Below are 17,022 nucleotides of genomic sequence, written 5' to 3' on the forward strand. Positions count from 1 at the left end.
AATGCCCCATCGGATGAGCATTCGCAATAAGGCACAGCATCCTGAGCCCAATGAACAACTCCGCCTCTATACCGAGTCAACATCCTTCTATACCATCAACGTGTCGTGGAGTACGTGGGCTATTGATGCTGACGCGTCACATGCAGAACGCCACGCTGGAATGAGGAGGATAAGTGCCGTTCTCTGATGTCGATACGTGAAAGATCCCTGTTTCATGACTGCGAAGATGGACCTGGGCGTTAGCGACTTCGAAACGCCTTAAGGTCGATCCATAGCTCAACAGAAGGGCCACACATGGATATTACACAGCACGGACTGAATGTGGTATCGATGAGGGGCGTCTTACTTCGAGAGCTTACTCACTTGGCCATGCCTCTGCTAAAGCGAGTTTCAACGGACGACTGTCGCAAGACTTGGAACCTGTGGTGCTTGCCTGCAGCTTGTCTTGATGACACATAGGTGCCTAGAGCCGTGACTCTCGTACAAAACAGCCTAGGGGTAGCGTTTCTCTAGTAAAAAGTCGGAACGACGGTATTGTTGCACAAATGCAAATTTACGTGTCCAAGCAGCTCCGACATAGCCAACGAGTACATTTGTGCTCGTGTTCACGACTAATGTCGTCAGCGCAAAAATAGGAACAGTGGCTCAGCCAAGGACCTTACCAATATGATCGTGCACCATAAGCTTACAGAACCTACTATTTTACTACCCTTCGACCTTAACATAGCACAAGGTTGGCTCCTCAGCACGCGTTGCAGGTAGTATCACAGGATGATCCACAGAAGTCCAGGAACTCAACATCCTCATATTGCAGTAGTCGATATGAAGACGGCTTAGGCTTGACATTCTCTCCATCATGATGGTCTTCCATCTCCGACCTTGACCCCTTTTTGCCCATCTCTGTTTGCTCTCCAAACACCCTCACCACCCTCGAATCTCTCAAGTTTCCAGATCTCAGCCCTATCCTTGGTCTCCTCCAATGCTTCCTCGCCAGCTCTCCATGCCGCCTGGCGGTGTGGTGACGAAACTGCAATGACGATGCTCTCCTCGCCAATCGGGCATTCACCTAGCTTGTGAATGATGGCGATCTTAGTGCACGAATGCTTAGTGAGGATAGACGTCGCGATCTTGAAGAGGGTGTTGATGGCAAGGGGAGCGTAAGAAGTATAGGCCAAGGATGAAACAGGCTCGTTGTTGAAGGAATCGCGGGTCGTGCCTATGAACAGAACGGTTGCGCCTGCGGATGGAGAGCGGACAAATCTTGTTGCTGATAGGGAGTCTAGATCGTGCGGGGTGAGTTCGACATGGATCGTGTCTGTGGTCTTGGTGACGGGGTCTGACGGTATGTCCGGATTGTAAGATTGAGGTTCTGTGGTCGCCATGTTGGCGAGAGATTGATGTTCTATGCCTGGGTCTTGGGATGATCAGTTTATACCCTTCCAGAAATTACCTATACAAATGCACCCCCACCATTGCCAGTTCGCTCTTGCCGCGCCATGGATTTGAGTCGCTTTTGGTATTTACTCACTTTTGGTAGACTTGTGATACTAGCACAATGACAGGACTTTCGTGATGTTCAGATCTGAGTGTACGGGTGGCTGCCAAAAACGTGCTGGTGACATGTCGAAGATGCCGTCATAGCAGCGCGGGACATTATCTTAGCGGCGATCAACGGCGTGCATCCTCACACGTGCAGCGTTAACTCCGGCCCCGCTCCTACCAGCCCCAGCTCGCGTCGAACGACTGCTTTCATCGCGAGCCAAGTCCGGGGCAACTAGTCTTTGTTAACGCCTTATTGCCTCGCCGCCTGATTCCCCTGACTAGACATCCGCGCAACGTACACGGACGGGCCCCTGCATCCCTTCTCAAACCGCCACCGTCATTCGCTACCTTGCTTGCCTCGACGCGTCGTGCTAGCCGACACCTCTCGATCTACGATTCCAACACGTATACGAGACCGCCTACCCTTCACAAACAAACAAACAAACGAACAATCGAAAGCCCTCGCAAACTCACATGCATGGCGAGGGATGGTCCACAATACAACATAAGACATAACCCAAGATGAGCGGGGACTGGGGGTATGGGACCGTATTCAAGATATTCGTATGGGGCTACCTTGTAGGAGGATTGACCCTTCTACCCGCTGTATTTGCGGCCGCATGGTTCTTGGGAACTAGGCCTGTCGAACAGGAGAGCTTCACCGCCAACACAGAACATGGGGCAGCTCCAGGACAACGCAGGAAGGACAGCGACAACGCGCATCTGGGAGTGGGCATAGACGATGAAATACTGGAGAAGCTGAAGGGCAGAACTCACGAGCCGGATGCATGTGCTGGATACTTCGCAGTATGCCGAGAGTATGTGCCAGGGGGTGTCAATGGCAAACCTCCGGATCGAACAACGCCGGCCGGTGCTGTAGTAGCTGTGGAGAGCCCGAGCGTATACCAGTCCATATACAGGGGCATTTTCGACAGAAACAAGACCACAAGTCCTTCCCTAGAAGCAACGAATGCGAAGAACAAAAAGGCCCGCAATGTCTTCTATGTTGTCTTACGGTATGTCTGTACACTCCAAACACACGAACTCGGACTAATCCAGGGCAGGCTTGGACATCTCATGCTGTACGACAACGAAGACCAGCTCGAAGTACGCCACGTCATATCGCTCGCGCATTACAAAGTAGACATATATGGAGGCGGAGAGCGCATACCAGAGGGCGAGCTATGGATCAAGCGAAACTGTATGTCTTGATGCTAGCATCTACTACTCTGTAGTTCTAACACATCTAGGCATCCGACTAATCCGGCAGCTGGAAAACAACGGCACTGATGCGGCGAAAGGCTTCTATTTGTTCTCCGACAACTGCTCCGAGAAGGAAGACTTCTACCATGCGATGCTAAACGCTCAAGAAAACCAGAAAGACCCCGCCGATACGGACCACCCATTCATCCCACTCAAATTTGACACACCCGATCTTGTCAAGCTAGTGCAGCAATTGCATGCTTCGGAAGAGAATCTCCATACGCGCTGGATCAATGCGCTGATTGGCAGAGTGTTCCTGGCTCTATACAAAACCTCGCAAGTCAAAGACTTTATCGCGAGTAAGATTAACAAGAAGATTGCCCGGGTCCCGAAGCCCGCTATTATCAGCAGTGTACAACTACGCAAGGTCGACATGGGCACCCTTCCGCCTTTTATTACGAATCCTAAGCTCAAGGAGTTAACTGTCGACGGTGATCTTATTGTGGAGGCAGACATTAGCTACAAAGGGAACTTCCGCATCGAGATTTCCGCTACCGTTCGAATCGATCTGGGGACTCGGTTCAAAGCTCGCGAGGTGACACTCGTGTTGGCTACTGTGTTAAAGAGGCTTGATGGTCATATTCTGATCAGAGTGAAACCTCCACCTAGTAACAGACTTTGGATAACGTTTGAAACACCACCCAAGATGGAGTTCTCGCTTGAGCCAATTGTGAGTTCGCGTCAAATTACATATGGCGTTGTTCTTAGGGCTATCGAGGGTCGCATACGAGAAGTGGTGAACGAGACACTAGTGTTGCCCAATTGGGACGACATGCCGTTTACCGACACGATTGCGCAGATCATAAGAGGCGGTATCTGGGAAGACAGTGCAAAGCACGACGAGGAAGACACAGACAAGATCAAGCGGGATGAAGCAACACTTGAGACCGCGATTTCGGATGCTGAGAAGCTTGATGAAAAGGCCGACTCAGCCAGTGCACACTTCTCTATTGCATCAAGCGTTGATTCAGAAGAGGTCGGTACTGGTGTTTCATCCTCGACTGATCACAAGTCTTCATCTTCATCAGTAAGGCCGCGGGCGATGCGGTCCTCATCGTCTGCCGCCCATGTGAAGATTGACTCGTCGATGGCTTCTGCTGAAATAGCAAACGACCGCACCATGACACCGACAAGTGTAAGATCGCTTCCTGTCATATCGCCTGCCAAGTCGCCCGTGCGACCCAAGAGCGCGCGCAAGACAACAGAATCATCAGAGAGCTCTTCGGAAGACACTTCTGCTGCATCAATATACGCAGAAAGCATTGCGTCTGCACCAGTTCCAATGACGGAGCATTCACGAACCAGGTCCAAGGAACTAACCACACAAGAGATCGCTGCAGCTGCAGCCGCCGCAGCAGGAGCAAGTAATATGGCGACGAAGAAGCAAACGATCAACCAGTCCCTCAACTCCGCCACAGCAGCGGCCAGGAATTGGCTCGCAGCCAAGCAAAATACAAAGCCCAACGTCAATACCAACAATAGACCACCGACATCCGAAGGCCCAAACCCAGATCACGACTCATCGTCGTCATCGTCTTTGGAAGCCCGTCCGCAGCTCCAATCGAACCCCTCGATCTCGAAATCCCACACAGAACCCATGGGCAGAGGTCAGCCCCTCCCACCCCCAGGTACACCTCTTCCGCACCCCAAGAACGAGAAGAGACAGACCTGGGCCATTCCCGCCGCGGCCTCGAATACATTTGCTAATCTCACAAAACGGAAACCAGTCGTGCCTACTACGAACTCGCCTGTCGTCTCCAGCAAGCGATCTGTGGAAGATCTGGCTGAAAACCCAAAAACGTCACTGGGTACGGCTTCCTTGGGTACAGCCTCCCTCCTACCAGCCGCGCATTTCCCAGACCATGATACCAGGACTGGCAGTGGTAACAATGGCGGAGAAGACAACGATGGAGAGGATGTTTTCCGTGAGATGCGTAGAAGGAAAAGTAGCGCTGCTAGTAATGAGTTAACGACGCCGCCTCCACCGTTGCCGAAACGCAGACAGAGACAGCCGAGCTTGAATCTTAGTGAGCATCAGAGGCGGGCGAGCCAGAGCCACAACGTGCAGCCATTCGGCATGGGGGAGGAGTTGTTTGTCGTTGAGGCACCGGTTGTGGAGGGGAGTGTGAAGGACGATGAGGGGAGTAGGGAGAGAGGGAGCACGTGATGAAACATTGATTTGAGGCATTATCATGAACACTCTTCTCTGAATGGATTTCAAAAGGCACAATATGCCTATCATAGGAGCATGATACATGCGGTGGCTACCCATTGACTATGCGGTGACTCCTGGCCTTGACTTGCTGAAGCCATAGTCTGGTCTCTCAGCCATGCTCTTCTGCTGTCCCTTTACCTTTGTGAGACTTATGTTCCCTGTGGCCTTCTCCCTCCTAATTGTTGAGTAGGCCCGTCAAAGACTTTGAAGTCTTAATGGAGGACAGTCTACAACGGTGCGGTGAGCGAACGTTTGAGAGGTGTAGTATTGTTGACATGTTCTAAGCATTGGTGGCTTGGCAGTGATGTTTGGGAAGGTGTGATGAAGAGGTGCTAGGTACAGCGTGTGAGAAAAGCGCGCTCCTTCTTAACAGGGGACAAATTACTGTCCAGCCACTCAAACGACCAGACCTGCCCTGTTCCTTGCACGCTGAAGTGTCAAGTTGATGGTGCCAACCTTGGCTCTTCCTCTTGTCCGTTGCCACTCGTAGTGTTCTACATTCATGCGCTGACGAAGAATAACACGGTGCATACCTTTGGAAGTAAACACAACGAAGCTTTTTGATTAGTCACGTGGTTGGTGCTAGAGTCGTTCAATTCACCAGGTATCTTCCTCTGCCAATCCGGTTGACGATGCAACCTCCAGGTCCGCTGAAGAGTCTTCTTCTTCCGCGTATAGACCTCCCACTCCGGAGTTCATTTCCCTTGGCTTCTCTACAGCGGCGTACCACTTGTCCCGTCGCCTCATCAACCCATCTTTGCGTTGGAGAAATCCATCTCGGGATGCTGCTTCTTGAACTGCTCCAAGATGTCTGCCTTTTTCTGCTCGTCGCTCGTCGGCTTTCCTTGCTCCTTCTGCCTCTGGTCGAACATCATCTTCTCCACCATGGTCCGTGTCTCGCCGTCGAGGTCGCCTAGTTTGCTGTTCTCGGGCTGGATCTTGGACGTGTCGATCTTTGGCGCGGTCGTGACTACGTGTGCCCACCACTCCATCTGGTTCACTTTGTCGAGGTGGATGGAGATTTCCTTCTGGGACCCGACCGAGGCCAGTGTCCAGGTGGAGTCGTCGACGCGGATGGGATGAGGCAGCTCGCCCTGGAGAAGGCGTTAGTTAGCACAGGCTGTTTCCAGACAGGATGGGAAGCGACGAACATCGATAAAAGGCTCCTGGCCCTTGATGCCGACCCTGAGCTTGTTGCGGCCAATGTCGACAATGAGGTCCTTGCCCTTGTACTTGGCGTCAATGGTGATTGCGATGTCGAGGTCCTTGATGGTCTGGTCCCATTTGTAGGGCAGCGCCGCCTGCTCGGCCTGCTCCTTTGCGCGCGCCTCGGCGTCGGCCTTGGCTGTGTCCTCTGGGGGTGGCGAGCCAGACATGGTCAGGTGCTTGGTGGTGTTTGGGCAAAGTTTCAGTGTCTGTGAGGGGAGTGTGGGCGGGACACGATGACGCTCCGCCGATCCATCGTTCGCAGGACCGACGCAAGCGCAAGCTCCACCGTGCGCCCTGCTTCTCTCACCCTACCCCGGTCCACCCTAATAACAGACATGCTCCTCGGGCCTTGACATCTACGGGCTAACCTCAGTTTTATTGATAACGCGACGACTCCTATCCTTCCACCCGCGCCGTGATGCTGCCCTAGGAACACCCGAGCTCTCCATTGCGACACGCAGCCAGGACACCCGCATCCCACCGTCACACCAACGGCACCTCGCAGCCAGCGGCCCAACCGGGCAGCGATCTGTCTCCGCGACAGTATCCATAGCAACTCATGGCCAGCTCCTTTGAGAAGAGTGTCAAGGGCGGCACCAAGATCAAGGTAGCTATGCGCCTTCCCACCACCGCCTTCCTCTCCCGTTCACGTCATTTGGGCCCCGTTGCGCCATCACAGCACACTGACTTGGCTCGCAGCTCGCAGCACCCAAATCCAAATATGTCGAACACATCCTCGTCGCGACACATGCCGGCGAAGCTGGCGTCGCTGAGATCTTCCGCGCCCTCACGAACCGATTGCGCGACTCGACATGGACCATCGTATTCAAGAGCTTGATCATCGTACACCTCATGATAAGAGAGGGAGAGCCCGAGGTCACGCTCAAGTTTCTGGCGCAAAATCCGCACAGAAAACTGGCCATCAACCATTTCACAGAGGGTACGTCTTGAGATCATGTCCCAGGTACACGTATCCAGTCTCATGTACCTACAACACGGACACGAATTGGGCACCAAGCATGTGGCCCAATTATGTCCTGTGAGTTTGGGCGGATGCAATTTGGCTTGCGACCGAGGGCATACACAAGATGCTAACACTGCGCGCAATAGTACAGACCCAGGGACATAACATCCGGACCTACTCCGAATACCTACTACGTCGAGCGATTGAATATGGCGCAACCAAGGTCGACTACGTACGCGGCGGCGAGGGGCGGCTTAAGCGGCTCACTGTAGAAAAAGGCCTTCTCCGAGAAGCAGAGAGCGTGCAGGACCAGATCAGATCATTGCTCAAGTGTCAGGTATGCACAGCCATGTCCAACTACGCCCCTTGCTGGGTTGACCTTGTATAGCCATTCGACGATGAACCGGAAAACGAGATCACCATGACAGCGTTCCGACTGCTCACGATGGATCTATTGGTGCTCTTTCACGTTATGAACGAGGGCACTATCAACATCCTCGGTTAGTCGAGCATATGTACTTGGGTTGCAGTCTACTAATTAGACAGAGCACTATTTCGAACTATCCAAGCCAGACGCAACGCGTGCCCTGGCCGTATACCGCACGTTCGTCAAGCAGACTGAAGCCGTTGTTCAGTACCTCAGTCTTGCAAGAGCGCACGAACACTCGACGAGACTGGAGATTCCCAAGATCAAGCATGCCCCTACCAGTTTGGCAGCATCTCTGGAAGAATATCTCAACGACAAGGACTTTGAGATCAACCGACGGCAGTACATCGCCGAGAAGGAAGCCAAGAAGAATGGCGGCAAGCCTACGAATGGCGCCAGCAAAACCCTCGATTCGAAGCCCGCAGCCGCATCCCCGAATAATACCAGCAGTCAGCCACCAGCGGCGCCAGCGAAACCGTCTTCTAGCGCACCTCTAATTGATCTCTTTGCATCACTCGAGGACAACCAACAGACCATGGCCACGCAACCGATGATGCAGCAGTACCCCCAACAAACAGGCTTTCAAGTTCCACAACAGACTGCGAATATGGCCTTCCCTCAACAGCAGCAACCGCCTTTTCCGATGCAGAACGGGCAGAGTACCAATCCGTTTCAGATGCAACAGCAACCACAGGCGCCGCAGATGCAAGCACCTCAGATCCAGCAACAATTTACAGGCGCCGGCTTCGGAGGCTATTCTCCGCAGCCATTTGGCGTGCAGAACACCATGCCATCAATACCACAAGGTGGTATGCCTGACTACTCACAACAGCAGCAGATGCAGATTCCCACAATTGCCGAACCTCTGCAGCCACAACAAACATCAACAAACCCATTTCGACAGTCAATGTTACCCAATGCCGAGCCCAAGATGCTTGGTAGCCCCGCCAGCACAGGTTCGCTCAATCGTTCATCTACGAACCCGTTTGCAAAACACAACACGGGGTTTTCACCACAATCACAATCCCCTGTCAACTCTCCGCCTTACTCAATGTCACCCATCCAAGAATCGCCGTTTGCTTCGATGCAGCAGCAGCAACCCATGCAACCGTTACAACCAGCCCCTACTGGCACGAACCCATTTGCACGGCAGCCTTCTCCACAAAGTGCCCCACCTACACAGGGTGGCTTGACAGTGCATGCCACAGGCAGTACTAATCCCTTCCGACAGAGCGCTTTCGTCAACCAGCAAACAGGTCAAGGCTGGCAAAATGCGGGTAGCCAAGGCACAATGGGTGGAATGAGCTTGGACCAAGTGCCTACGACCAGTGTATTCCCACGGCCCGGTCAACAACAACAACAGCAGAATTTCCTTGGCTAGAATCGAAAGAGACTATGGATCAGTCATGAGCTTTGCGATCCCAAGAGGTCCAAGGGCTAGTTTGCGTGACACTCTTGAGGCTATTGTTTTCATTAGGAATGGCGTTCTGAACTGCCTGTCGCTGTAATTCTTACGTACTTGGTTGGACATAATCATGCGGCACTGCGCACAGCTGGGTGTATGAGTGCATCGGGCTCTGTAAAAGAGGGCCGGAAACCCGCTCAACGTCGGATGCTTGGAGGGCAGACTGGGCTGTTTTGTGATAGATCATGTATCTGCGATCTGATATTTCGTTGGGCAGCTGGGATGGATTCAAGGAAGGAGACCCTTGCAAATGCAATACATAATTACCGTCGCACTAGCGTGTTGTGCTGCTCGTCCTGGGTGAACGAAGATTTGACCCCATATCTCGAATGCACGTCTACCTCTACGTAGAGTCATGATGGATGTTGGGTGGGGCTAGACAGCCGCCGCAGGGGTGATACAAGCCACGTGCCAACGCGTTACCATAGAGTTAGCGCGACTGCCGTCACCTTTGCCCCATCAAACTTCACATCCGCTGCAACAACCCCACCGACGTCAACTCGCTTGATACAGACTGCAGCATGACCACGATTTCTGTCATCTCTATCACCCACTCTCATGACAGTATTGACACAGCACGAAGTTGCACACTCGCGCTTGCAAACTCGTATCTCCGTGTTCAATGATGAGACCCAACGGGTCTCTTGACGCTCCTATCATCTTGGATGACGATGAAGAGACTTCCTATATACCTAGGCCCCCAGTACCATGGCGGAACCGTCAAACGCTTGAGCAGGATGGCATTGAAGAGGTGTCCCACGAACAGCAAGCTGCAGCTGCATGGAGGCTAGCTGCCGCAAAAAGGCAAGCAAAACAAAGAAATGGAAAGAGCATGAGCAATGATTTGTCTGAGCGGGGTGGCAGTACAAGAAGTAGCAATGTTGCAGAACAAGCGAGAGAACGGACTTCACCTGCAAAGTGTGTCGGCATTGTTGACCTTTCAATCGGTGAAGCAGAAGCGGCAGCACCAAGAGAGATAACGCAACACGTAGCGAGTGTTATGGATGAACATCCTCCAGCTGATACAGCACAAAATTCGATACCGCAACCTGATACGCATCACGAAGCCGTGCTTCCGCAGCGAGCCAAGCCACCCGGACCTGTTCAACAACCCGGTCTGGAGCATCCACTTCGTATGGAATATCCGTCTTTAGCTACCTCAGCTCATATACCGCCATACAAGCCTCCATCTCCAGTCGCCAGGATTCCAGAGCCAAATGTGGCATTTTCCGCGCAATTTTTTTCCTGGCCGTTGATCATACCAAAAGCTAGGCCAGACCCTAGCGCCACCGCACGTGCAATTTCGGAAGCCAATAATCTTTCCACTGAGCCTACAGACAGTACGACTTCAGCCCGCGCCACTCCAAGTGACCCGATTGCGCCCCTTTTGAGCAATGTATTACCTCCACCTATGGAGCCAATCAGGGATGTTGCCGATAATCACCGCGAGCCGATCCAACCTAGTCGCGCAAACACAGCTTCTGAGCGCGACCACGCAGGACAGGATGGCGAAGACAGGATTATGGAAATCTCAGTCCCTGCGAAAGTACCCAGGTCGAGCGTTTCAGCAATCCCGAGACGGCCACGGAACATGAAAGCTATCAAATCAGTGAAACGGAGGAGTGATGGATTCTCAAAACCAGATCTCCCTGTCAAATCGTCGCATCATCTTCCAGGTGATGGGCAAGAGGCGCCGAACGTTTTCTCGGATCATCCCAATGCAGGCTTGGATGACACGAGAGGTGCGTCGCCTCTTGGAACGCGTCGTAGCCAAAGCAAAGACCCACCAGTTGACACTAACATTCTCCCTGGCATCGAACCTGTTGATAGCGAGCAAGAAACCATCCGGATTGAGAGACTTGACTCAACTTCACCGACATTATTGTCTCGCCAGGAAACTGGAGAAGACGTGCTAGAGCGTACCCTTGGCATTGCCCCTCCACTGTCTCGTACCGCTACCCCCTCTGTACAGCAATCAGTTCAAGGATGGGCAGAACCAGGCCAAGAATCTAGAATATCACTACCGGATCCAGATACTACGCCAGCAAACACGTCGACTGGTAGAGCACAGCCCGAAAACGTGGGGGTGTCTGGCAGATGCAGTGACAATCAAGCGAGCACGGCGCTTCCATTGCAGACAAACGTGCTTACTGCTACCCGCTCAGCTGTAGAAAAATGTCTGAAACGTTATGTCGCGGAACGACAAGAAGAACACGCATACCTGGTCCGGGCTAAGATGTTGCGTCAAAGGACTTTCCAAGAGCAGGACCTACGCGCTCGAAGTCGCAAGCAGAAGCGTCCACCAAAATCAACTCTACCACGGCAATACATACAGAACACCTCCCCTTTTCAGGACATGTCTCCGATACAGGTACCGTTCGACCGTAGTGCCAACACAAAACACACGCTAGACATGAGTCAGGAAGTGTTCACCAACGCAAAACCCAGAGACGCAGTAATCAAGTCAGGCTTGGCTGCGCCTACCACAAAATACAACAGCGATGCACCTATGATACCTCCCTTCAAAGAGTACGTCAGCTTAAGAAACAACATACTTGTCGACAATGAGTCAAAGCTACTCGCGACACCTTACTTTCAGGACGAGGACTATACAGGTCGCGAAGTCTTGCTAGATACTCTTCCATATATTTACGAGATGACACATGACGAGAACGGCCCGTTGGACTTTCGCAAGGAACAGTGTCGATTCTACAAAGATCCTATAGAAGCGTTTCTATCCGAGATAGGCGTCACATGGAATGATATTTTGTATTGGTTGCTAGCGCCAGAACGAACCATCATTCGAATCAATGATTCAGTACCTGGCAACAAACGGTTTGAGGTACATATACTTGAGCGATCAAGGTATGACGTTGAGGAGTTCGAGCGAGATGGAGTAGCAAAGAAAAACGTACTCTTCAACCGGAACGATAGGAAATGGCGGGAGTTTTTTCCCCAGCTCAACGAGCTCAGTCCGAGTGTTCTGAGACTTGCGGCAACGGCCTGTGCAGCGGTTCTCCAAGAATGTCAATTTAGCATCTGGTATCTTGCTCGACAATGCGAAGCCGTTCAAAATCACGTGGCGAAGAAGACTGCAAGTGGACAAGCCGCTAAGCAATCTACATATAGGGAGATCTTGTGTAGAGTTTGCCATCAGTGAGTCCAATTGTATGACCCTTGAAGATGGATTTCTAACATTCTTAACAGACACGACTGTCTACTCCACGGCGAGATTAGGCAAGCACCCGAGGACTCCTGGAAGTCAGACTCTGAAGATGAAGACCGCACCACATTTGTGGCTGACGACACCAGTCTTCAAGACTTTGAGACCAAAAAGGCTTCCCGTCGCATTTCGACTTACGGTGGAGATGACACCGAAGACGAGCACGAAGAAGAAGGCCCTTTGCCCGCACACTTTCACAACGACTCTGACATCGAGAAGGTGATCAATTACAAGTTGCCCGCAAACCCAGATGCCTTTGATACCTGTCCGGATTCGGAAATGATTGCTGTCAAGGGCGCGAAGCCGCCACCGGGCAAATTCAACGCCAACTGGTGGCTACAGCAAGACTTGACACAGCACTGGGAAAAGCGGAAGCCATTCTTCCCGTGCAAACACGAAGGGAGTTGCGAGGATGCGAAATGCCGGTGCTTCAGGGAGGGTATCAATTGTGAGAAGACGTGCAAATGTTCGCAGGCATGCAACCGACGCTTCCCTGGTTGCAGTTGCGCAACAGGACCTGGAAAACGCCCATGCCTTACGATCTCGTGCCTCTGCGTCAAGTTCAACCGAGAATGCGATGCGGACCTTTGCGGGGCTTGCGGAGCATCTGAAATCCTCGATCCAGTGAATCGATACAATGACAATGTGGTCAAACGCAACTGTTGCAATGTTGCCATCCAGAGGGGTGTTCCTCGGAAAACTTTGCTGGGACACTCCGAAGTGCACGGCTTCGGACTCTACATGGGCGAAGGCATCAAGAGCGGCGAATATATTGGCGAGTACACTGGTGAGGCCATCTCGGCCATGGAAGGCGATCGCCGAGTTACCATATACGACTACCAGAAAACGATGTATCTGTTCCGGTTGAACTCAAGTAAGTCTTTGAATCACACTGACGTCTATCAAACTGCTGACTCCATGACTCAGAACAAGAAGTCGATGCCACGTACATGGGAAACAAGCTACGCTTCATCAACAACGCCGACGACAAGTTTACTAATTGTAGCCCTAAGAACTTGCTCTGCAATACAGTCTTCCGCATTGCTCTCTTCGCGACTAGAGATATCAAAGCCGGCACTGAGCTATACTTCAACTACAACTATCCCAAGGAGAAGACTGCGCAGTTCAAACAGCCAAATGCCAAGGCCGTCGCAGTCAAGCAAACCAAACAAAAGACGAAGAAAAGGAAGTCACTCACTAGCAGTCAGCCCATCAAGGATCGCTCACGTGTCCTCGCCGCCACAGCAAAGGCTAGAGAAGCCAAAGCAGCTAAGCGTGCAGCGGCCGAAGCCATGCTGGAATCCAGTAATGCGCACACTGCTACGAGAAGGTATTCTGGAACACTCAAGGCACGCAAGACCGCAACTGGTGAACCTGGACGCAAGAAAGTGCAGACATCCATGGCCAACGGACTGAGTAGGAATGAGTCCACCAACACAGATACGGATACTGGCGTGGATGTGGAAGCAGAAGCAAGCGACGCCGAGATCCCTGGCACCATTGATTCGCAGAGTACGGAGACTAGTCAGTATGTTCAAGATAGTGATGACGAAGCCGACGAATATGTCTTCACTACGCCAGAGGATGAGGACGAGGATGCGGATGAGGTATTTGAGCCAGCCTCTGATGACGAGGACATGATTGGACCAGACAAGGGTACGGCCACGAGAATTCGTCGTGGGCCTGGCAGACCACGGAAGAGGATGTCAGACATGGCGCCGGTGATTGCGGTGAAGAACAAGAAGACGAAGGCGAAGAAGGGTGGTCCACGACCTGGTGCTGGCAGAAAGAGAAAGCGACCTATCGTTACTAACAGTGATGATGAGTAAGACCTCTATGCTAGTGACCGGGGCATATACGGAGATGCGAGAGTAGACTTGGTCTGAAGATGTGCTTTCATTCTTGCAGTCGTTGTTTGGTCGATAATACCCCAATCTATACTACTTCATGATGATGTTACATGGAAGCGACGATCATTCTGTTGTGATGCTATGGGGAATGTGTTGTACATGCGCACATCGTACAAAGCCGTACCAACCTCGATCAACTACTAGTTTTTGCTGCTTGATAAGCTACGTCAGCATCACGGCTTTGTACCGTAAAAGATTGTTGCGCTTCCGCAACGTCAAAGCTACACTAGCCTTCTCTGCCAACCAAAGTTCAGCCCTAGAACGTCGAGACCAGTCGTCGCACCAACACGTCGGGACGCGACGCGACGCGACCCGTCGAAGCGCTGAGCCAGATCGTGTGCTCATGACAGTGTTGCCACACGTATCTTCAGTGTGCGCGGTGCGGAGAAACGACATCATGTTTAAGCGTTGCGACTATTGAACGCTTAGGTAGCGGGAGAGGAGGGGGTGTCATCCGCGCGTGCCTTGGTCATATGACAACCTCTGCGTGTGTGCGCGCAATGATAAACAACTCACTGACAAACTCGACACTGTGTAATTGGGCATGCCTGACTGTTGAGACAAGCATTTCCGGGGCGGGTGGTGCAGTTGAGATTTGGTTTTTTTGCTTTGGGATGCATGGTGGCATGGCTTGCAGTTCTTTCCACGGAAGTGTAGCTCCGCTGGGCATTAAGGTTTAGAGTGGGGATGGGAGATTTACTAGTGAGATGCTGAAGGTGGATGTAACAGGAACGCGCGGAAAGTAAGGTGTCCCGGGCGCGACTCATCTTGCAAGACCTGAGACGGAGATACAGTTGTTGAGAATATGAGTTATCTCGTCCCCATTCAGCTCGCCATGTCGAAGCGGGTAAAGAGAATTAGTGATCTTCACGTGAACCTCCACCCAATCTAGCTTGCGAAGCTTAGCAGCTTGTCATGCTCTGACCGCACCACACAACCCCATATCGAACCTCACCCCGACATCGTCATGAAGCATCATTCTTTCCCTCGTCTACCAAAAAAGAACCCCTCGAGCAGAGTGTGTAAAATGCTTTTTACCCTCTAGCCTCGATGCCCATCAGAAGCCGAATGTGGAAAATATCCGTGACGCGCCAAGCTGACCCGAGACCAAACCGACCTGCTACATTTAGCCTCTTAGCTTCGCAATTAGCTCCACCCACTTGCCCACTAGCTACATCCAAAGCGACGGTTTGGTCTCGGCCAATGCTCGCGCCCACGCCGCAATGTCAAGCTGCGTGTAGCAGGGCAGTTCGGCGCGTGTTCCTCTGGTCTCCTAGCGGAAGAGGTAGGAGGGAGAAGGAGAGGATAGAGGATGCCCTTTCGACTGTGTTGTACTCGATAGTGTCAGGAACAAAGAAGTAAAGCAAGGCCAGGCAAAGGGGAGGAACAATCTCCGGCGTCGCGCATGCCGCAACGAGGTCTGGATCCACCAGTCTGATTGGATGCTGATGTCATATGCGCATGGAGCGTGCACCACTTTCACATGCCAGAGACTGTCAGTAAGTGTCGACACGGACAACGGCCCCACTGTGTGAATGGGCGCAAATGATGGCGCGCTTCACTTGCCCTCCAGCTTGCGTAACAAAGCTTGGAAACGTGGAAGCCCGCTACAAACCTCACTCACCTGGTCATCCTGAGCCGTCTAGACTGTCTTTTCCCTTCTTGTATAAGCAGTCGGGAAAATTAACCACACAGATTTGTTGTGGGAATTGGGACGTCGCTTCTTACAGTACTATTGCCGATATCCGCAACACGCATGCAGCTGGATCTGTCCATCACTCATCCAGTCTTACTCCTCATTCTCACCTGACGTCTTCCAACTCCGCTTTTCAACACCACATCCATCCCACACCACCTGGGCACGCCACTAGCACATCACCACGTCCACTTTTCGATCACACCCGGTAACATCTCAAGTCTTACCCATCGTCTCGGCGTAAATGGATTGCATCGAGGCCATGGGCGCGCGACGGGCCATGTCGCTCATGTTCACCGTCCCGGAGCGCTTCGAAGGCTTCGCGCACATGGACCAGAAGACCTTCTTCGAACTCTCAGACTGGATCCTGGCAAACGTGGCATCGCAAATTACTCCGGACATAAGTGTGGAAGAGTCGCTGTTCGTATTCTTGGACATTGTGGCGCAGGGCAACAGCTTCAGCACTGTGGCGTACGGATGGGATCATGACTTGGAGCTGACACAAGGGTATGTCGTTGGACAAATGCTGCTTGCGTTGAATTGGACTTAGCACTGACTATCGCGTGTGCAGCATATTCCTCAACGTCCTCAACGCCCTCACAATCCTGCGCGAGAGCAGGGAAATCGCCGATACGTGCCCGCCCTTTACACAAACCCGTAAGCGATGGGAAGTCGCTCGCAAATGGAACCAGAAACGATCTCGCATGGGCGCCAGTGGTGGTGTTGTCCGCATCGGCTACGACGAAATGTGCCGAGATGGTCTCGAGGTTGACCAAGAGTGTCTGAAAGAAGCCCTGATGGCCCTGAACAACTTCATCCACGAGAACGCAGACCACGACGAATCGTGATTGCGGGCGCAATTATGTTATTTCCTTTGTTTTCATGCATCTGCTCCGGTGTCGTTTTGGCGTTTAGGTAACGACTTGGGTAACGCATTGCACCGGTTGCGAGGGTCGAGCTTGGTGTTGACATGATCTTCTCTCGTTCTTGTTTCGTATGTTCACATGTACGCTCTTTTGCAGGTCAAATTGATCTCCGCTGGCCGTTTGATGCCGCTGCATTCCCCTTCGTCTGTCTCGTGGATATGTCGTGACGTCTTCGATATCGT

At 52.3% G+C, this 17,022-nt stretch overlaps 5 protein-coding genes across 5 annotated transcripts; 4 read left to right on the top strand and 1 right to left on the bottom strand.

The window, feature by feature from the left end:
- Nucleotides 1–2,064: 2,064 nt before the first annotated feature.
- ACET3X_005412 (uncharacterized protein) lies at nt 2,065–4,972 on the top strand (the record flags this gene model as incomplete). The annotated part of the gene is made up of 3 exons (XM_069451614.1): nt 2,065–2,558; nt 2,607–2,743; nt 2,793–4,972. 3 exons carry the CDS (start codon nt 2,065–2,067, stop codon nt 4,970–4,972), a joined length of 2,811 nt encoding a protein of 936 aa, XP_069307456.1.
- Nucleotides 4,973–5,766: 794 nt separating this feature from the next.
- ACET3X_005413 (uncharacterized protein) lies at nt 5,767–6,396 on the bottom strand (the record flags this gene model as incomplete). Its single annotated transcript, XM_069451615.1, has 2 exons — nt 5,767–6,114; nt 6,172–6,396. The coding sequence occupies 2 exons, from the start codon at nt 6,394–6,396 to the stop codon at nt 5,767–5,769; spliced, it is 573 nt and encodes a 190-aa protein (XP_069307457.1).
- Nucleotides 6,397–6,788: 392 nt separating this feature from the next.
- ACET3X_005414 (uncharacterized protein) lies at nt 6,789–9,001 on the top strand (the record flags this gene model as incomplete). The annotated part of the gene is made up of 5 exons (XM_069451617.1): nt 6,789–6,836; nt 6,929–7,169; nt 7,340–7,530; nt 7,582–7,693; nt 7,740–9,001. The coding sequence occupies 5 exons, from the start codon at nt 6,789–6,791 to the stop codon at nt 8,999–9,001; spliced, it is 1,854 nt and encodes a 617-aa protein (XP_069307458.1).
- A 2,497-nt stretch (nt 9,002–11,498) lies between these two features.
- Nucleotides 11,499–14,137, top strand: ACET3X_005415 (uncharacterized protein; the record flags this gene model as incomplete). Its single annotated transcript, XM_069451618.1, has 4 exons — nt 11,499–12,241; nt 12,293–12,756; nt 13,030–13,182; nt 13,236–14,137. The coding sequence occupies 4 exons, from the start codon at nt 11,499–11,501 to the stop codon at nt 14,135–14,137; spliced, it is 2,262 nt and encodes a 753-aa protein (XP_069307459.1).
- Nucleotides 14,138–16,176: 2,039 nt separating this feature from the next.
- Nucleotides 16,177–16,762, top strand: ACET3X_005416 (uncharacterized protein; the record flags this gene model as incomplete). The annotated part of the gene is made up of 2 exons (XM_069451619.1): nt 16,177–16,421; nt 16,486–16,762. 2 exons carry the CDS (start codon nt 16,177–16,179, stop codon nt 16,760–16,762), a joined length of 522 nt encoding a protein of 173 aa, XP_069307460.1.
- Between the last annotated feature and the right edge of the window lie 260 nt (nt 16,763–17,022).

This window comes from Alternaria dauci, chromosome 4, assembly GCF_042100115.1.
Source record: "Alternaria dauci strain A2016 chromosome 4, whole genome shotgun sequence".
Taxonomy (NCBI): Eukaryota; Fungi; Ascomycota; class Dothideomycetes; order Pleosporales; family Pleosporaceae; genus Alternaria; species Alternaria dauci.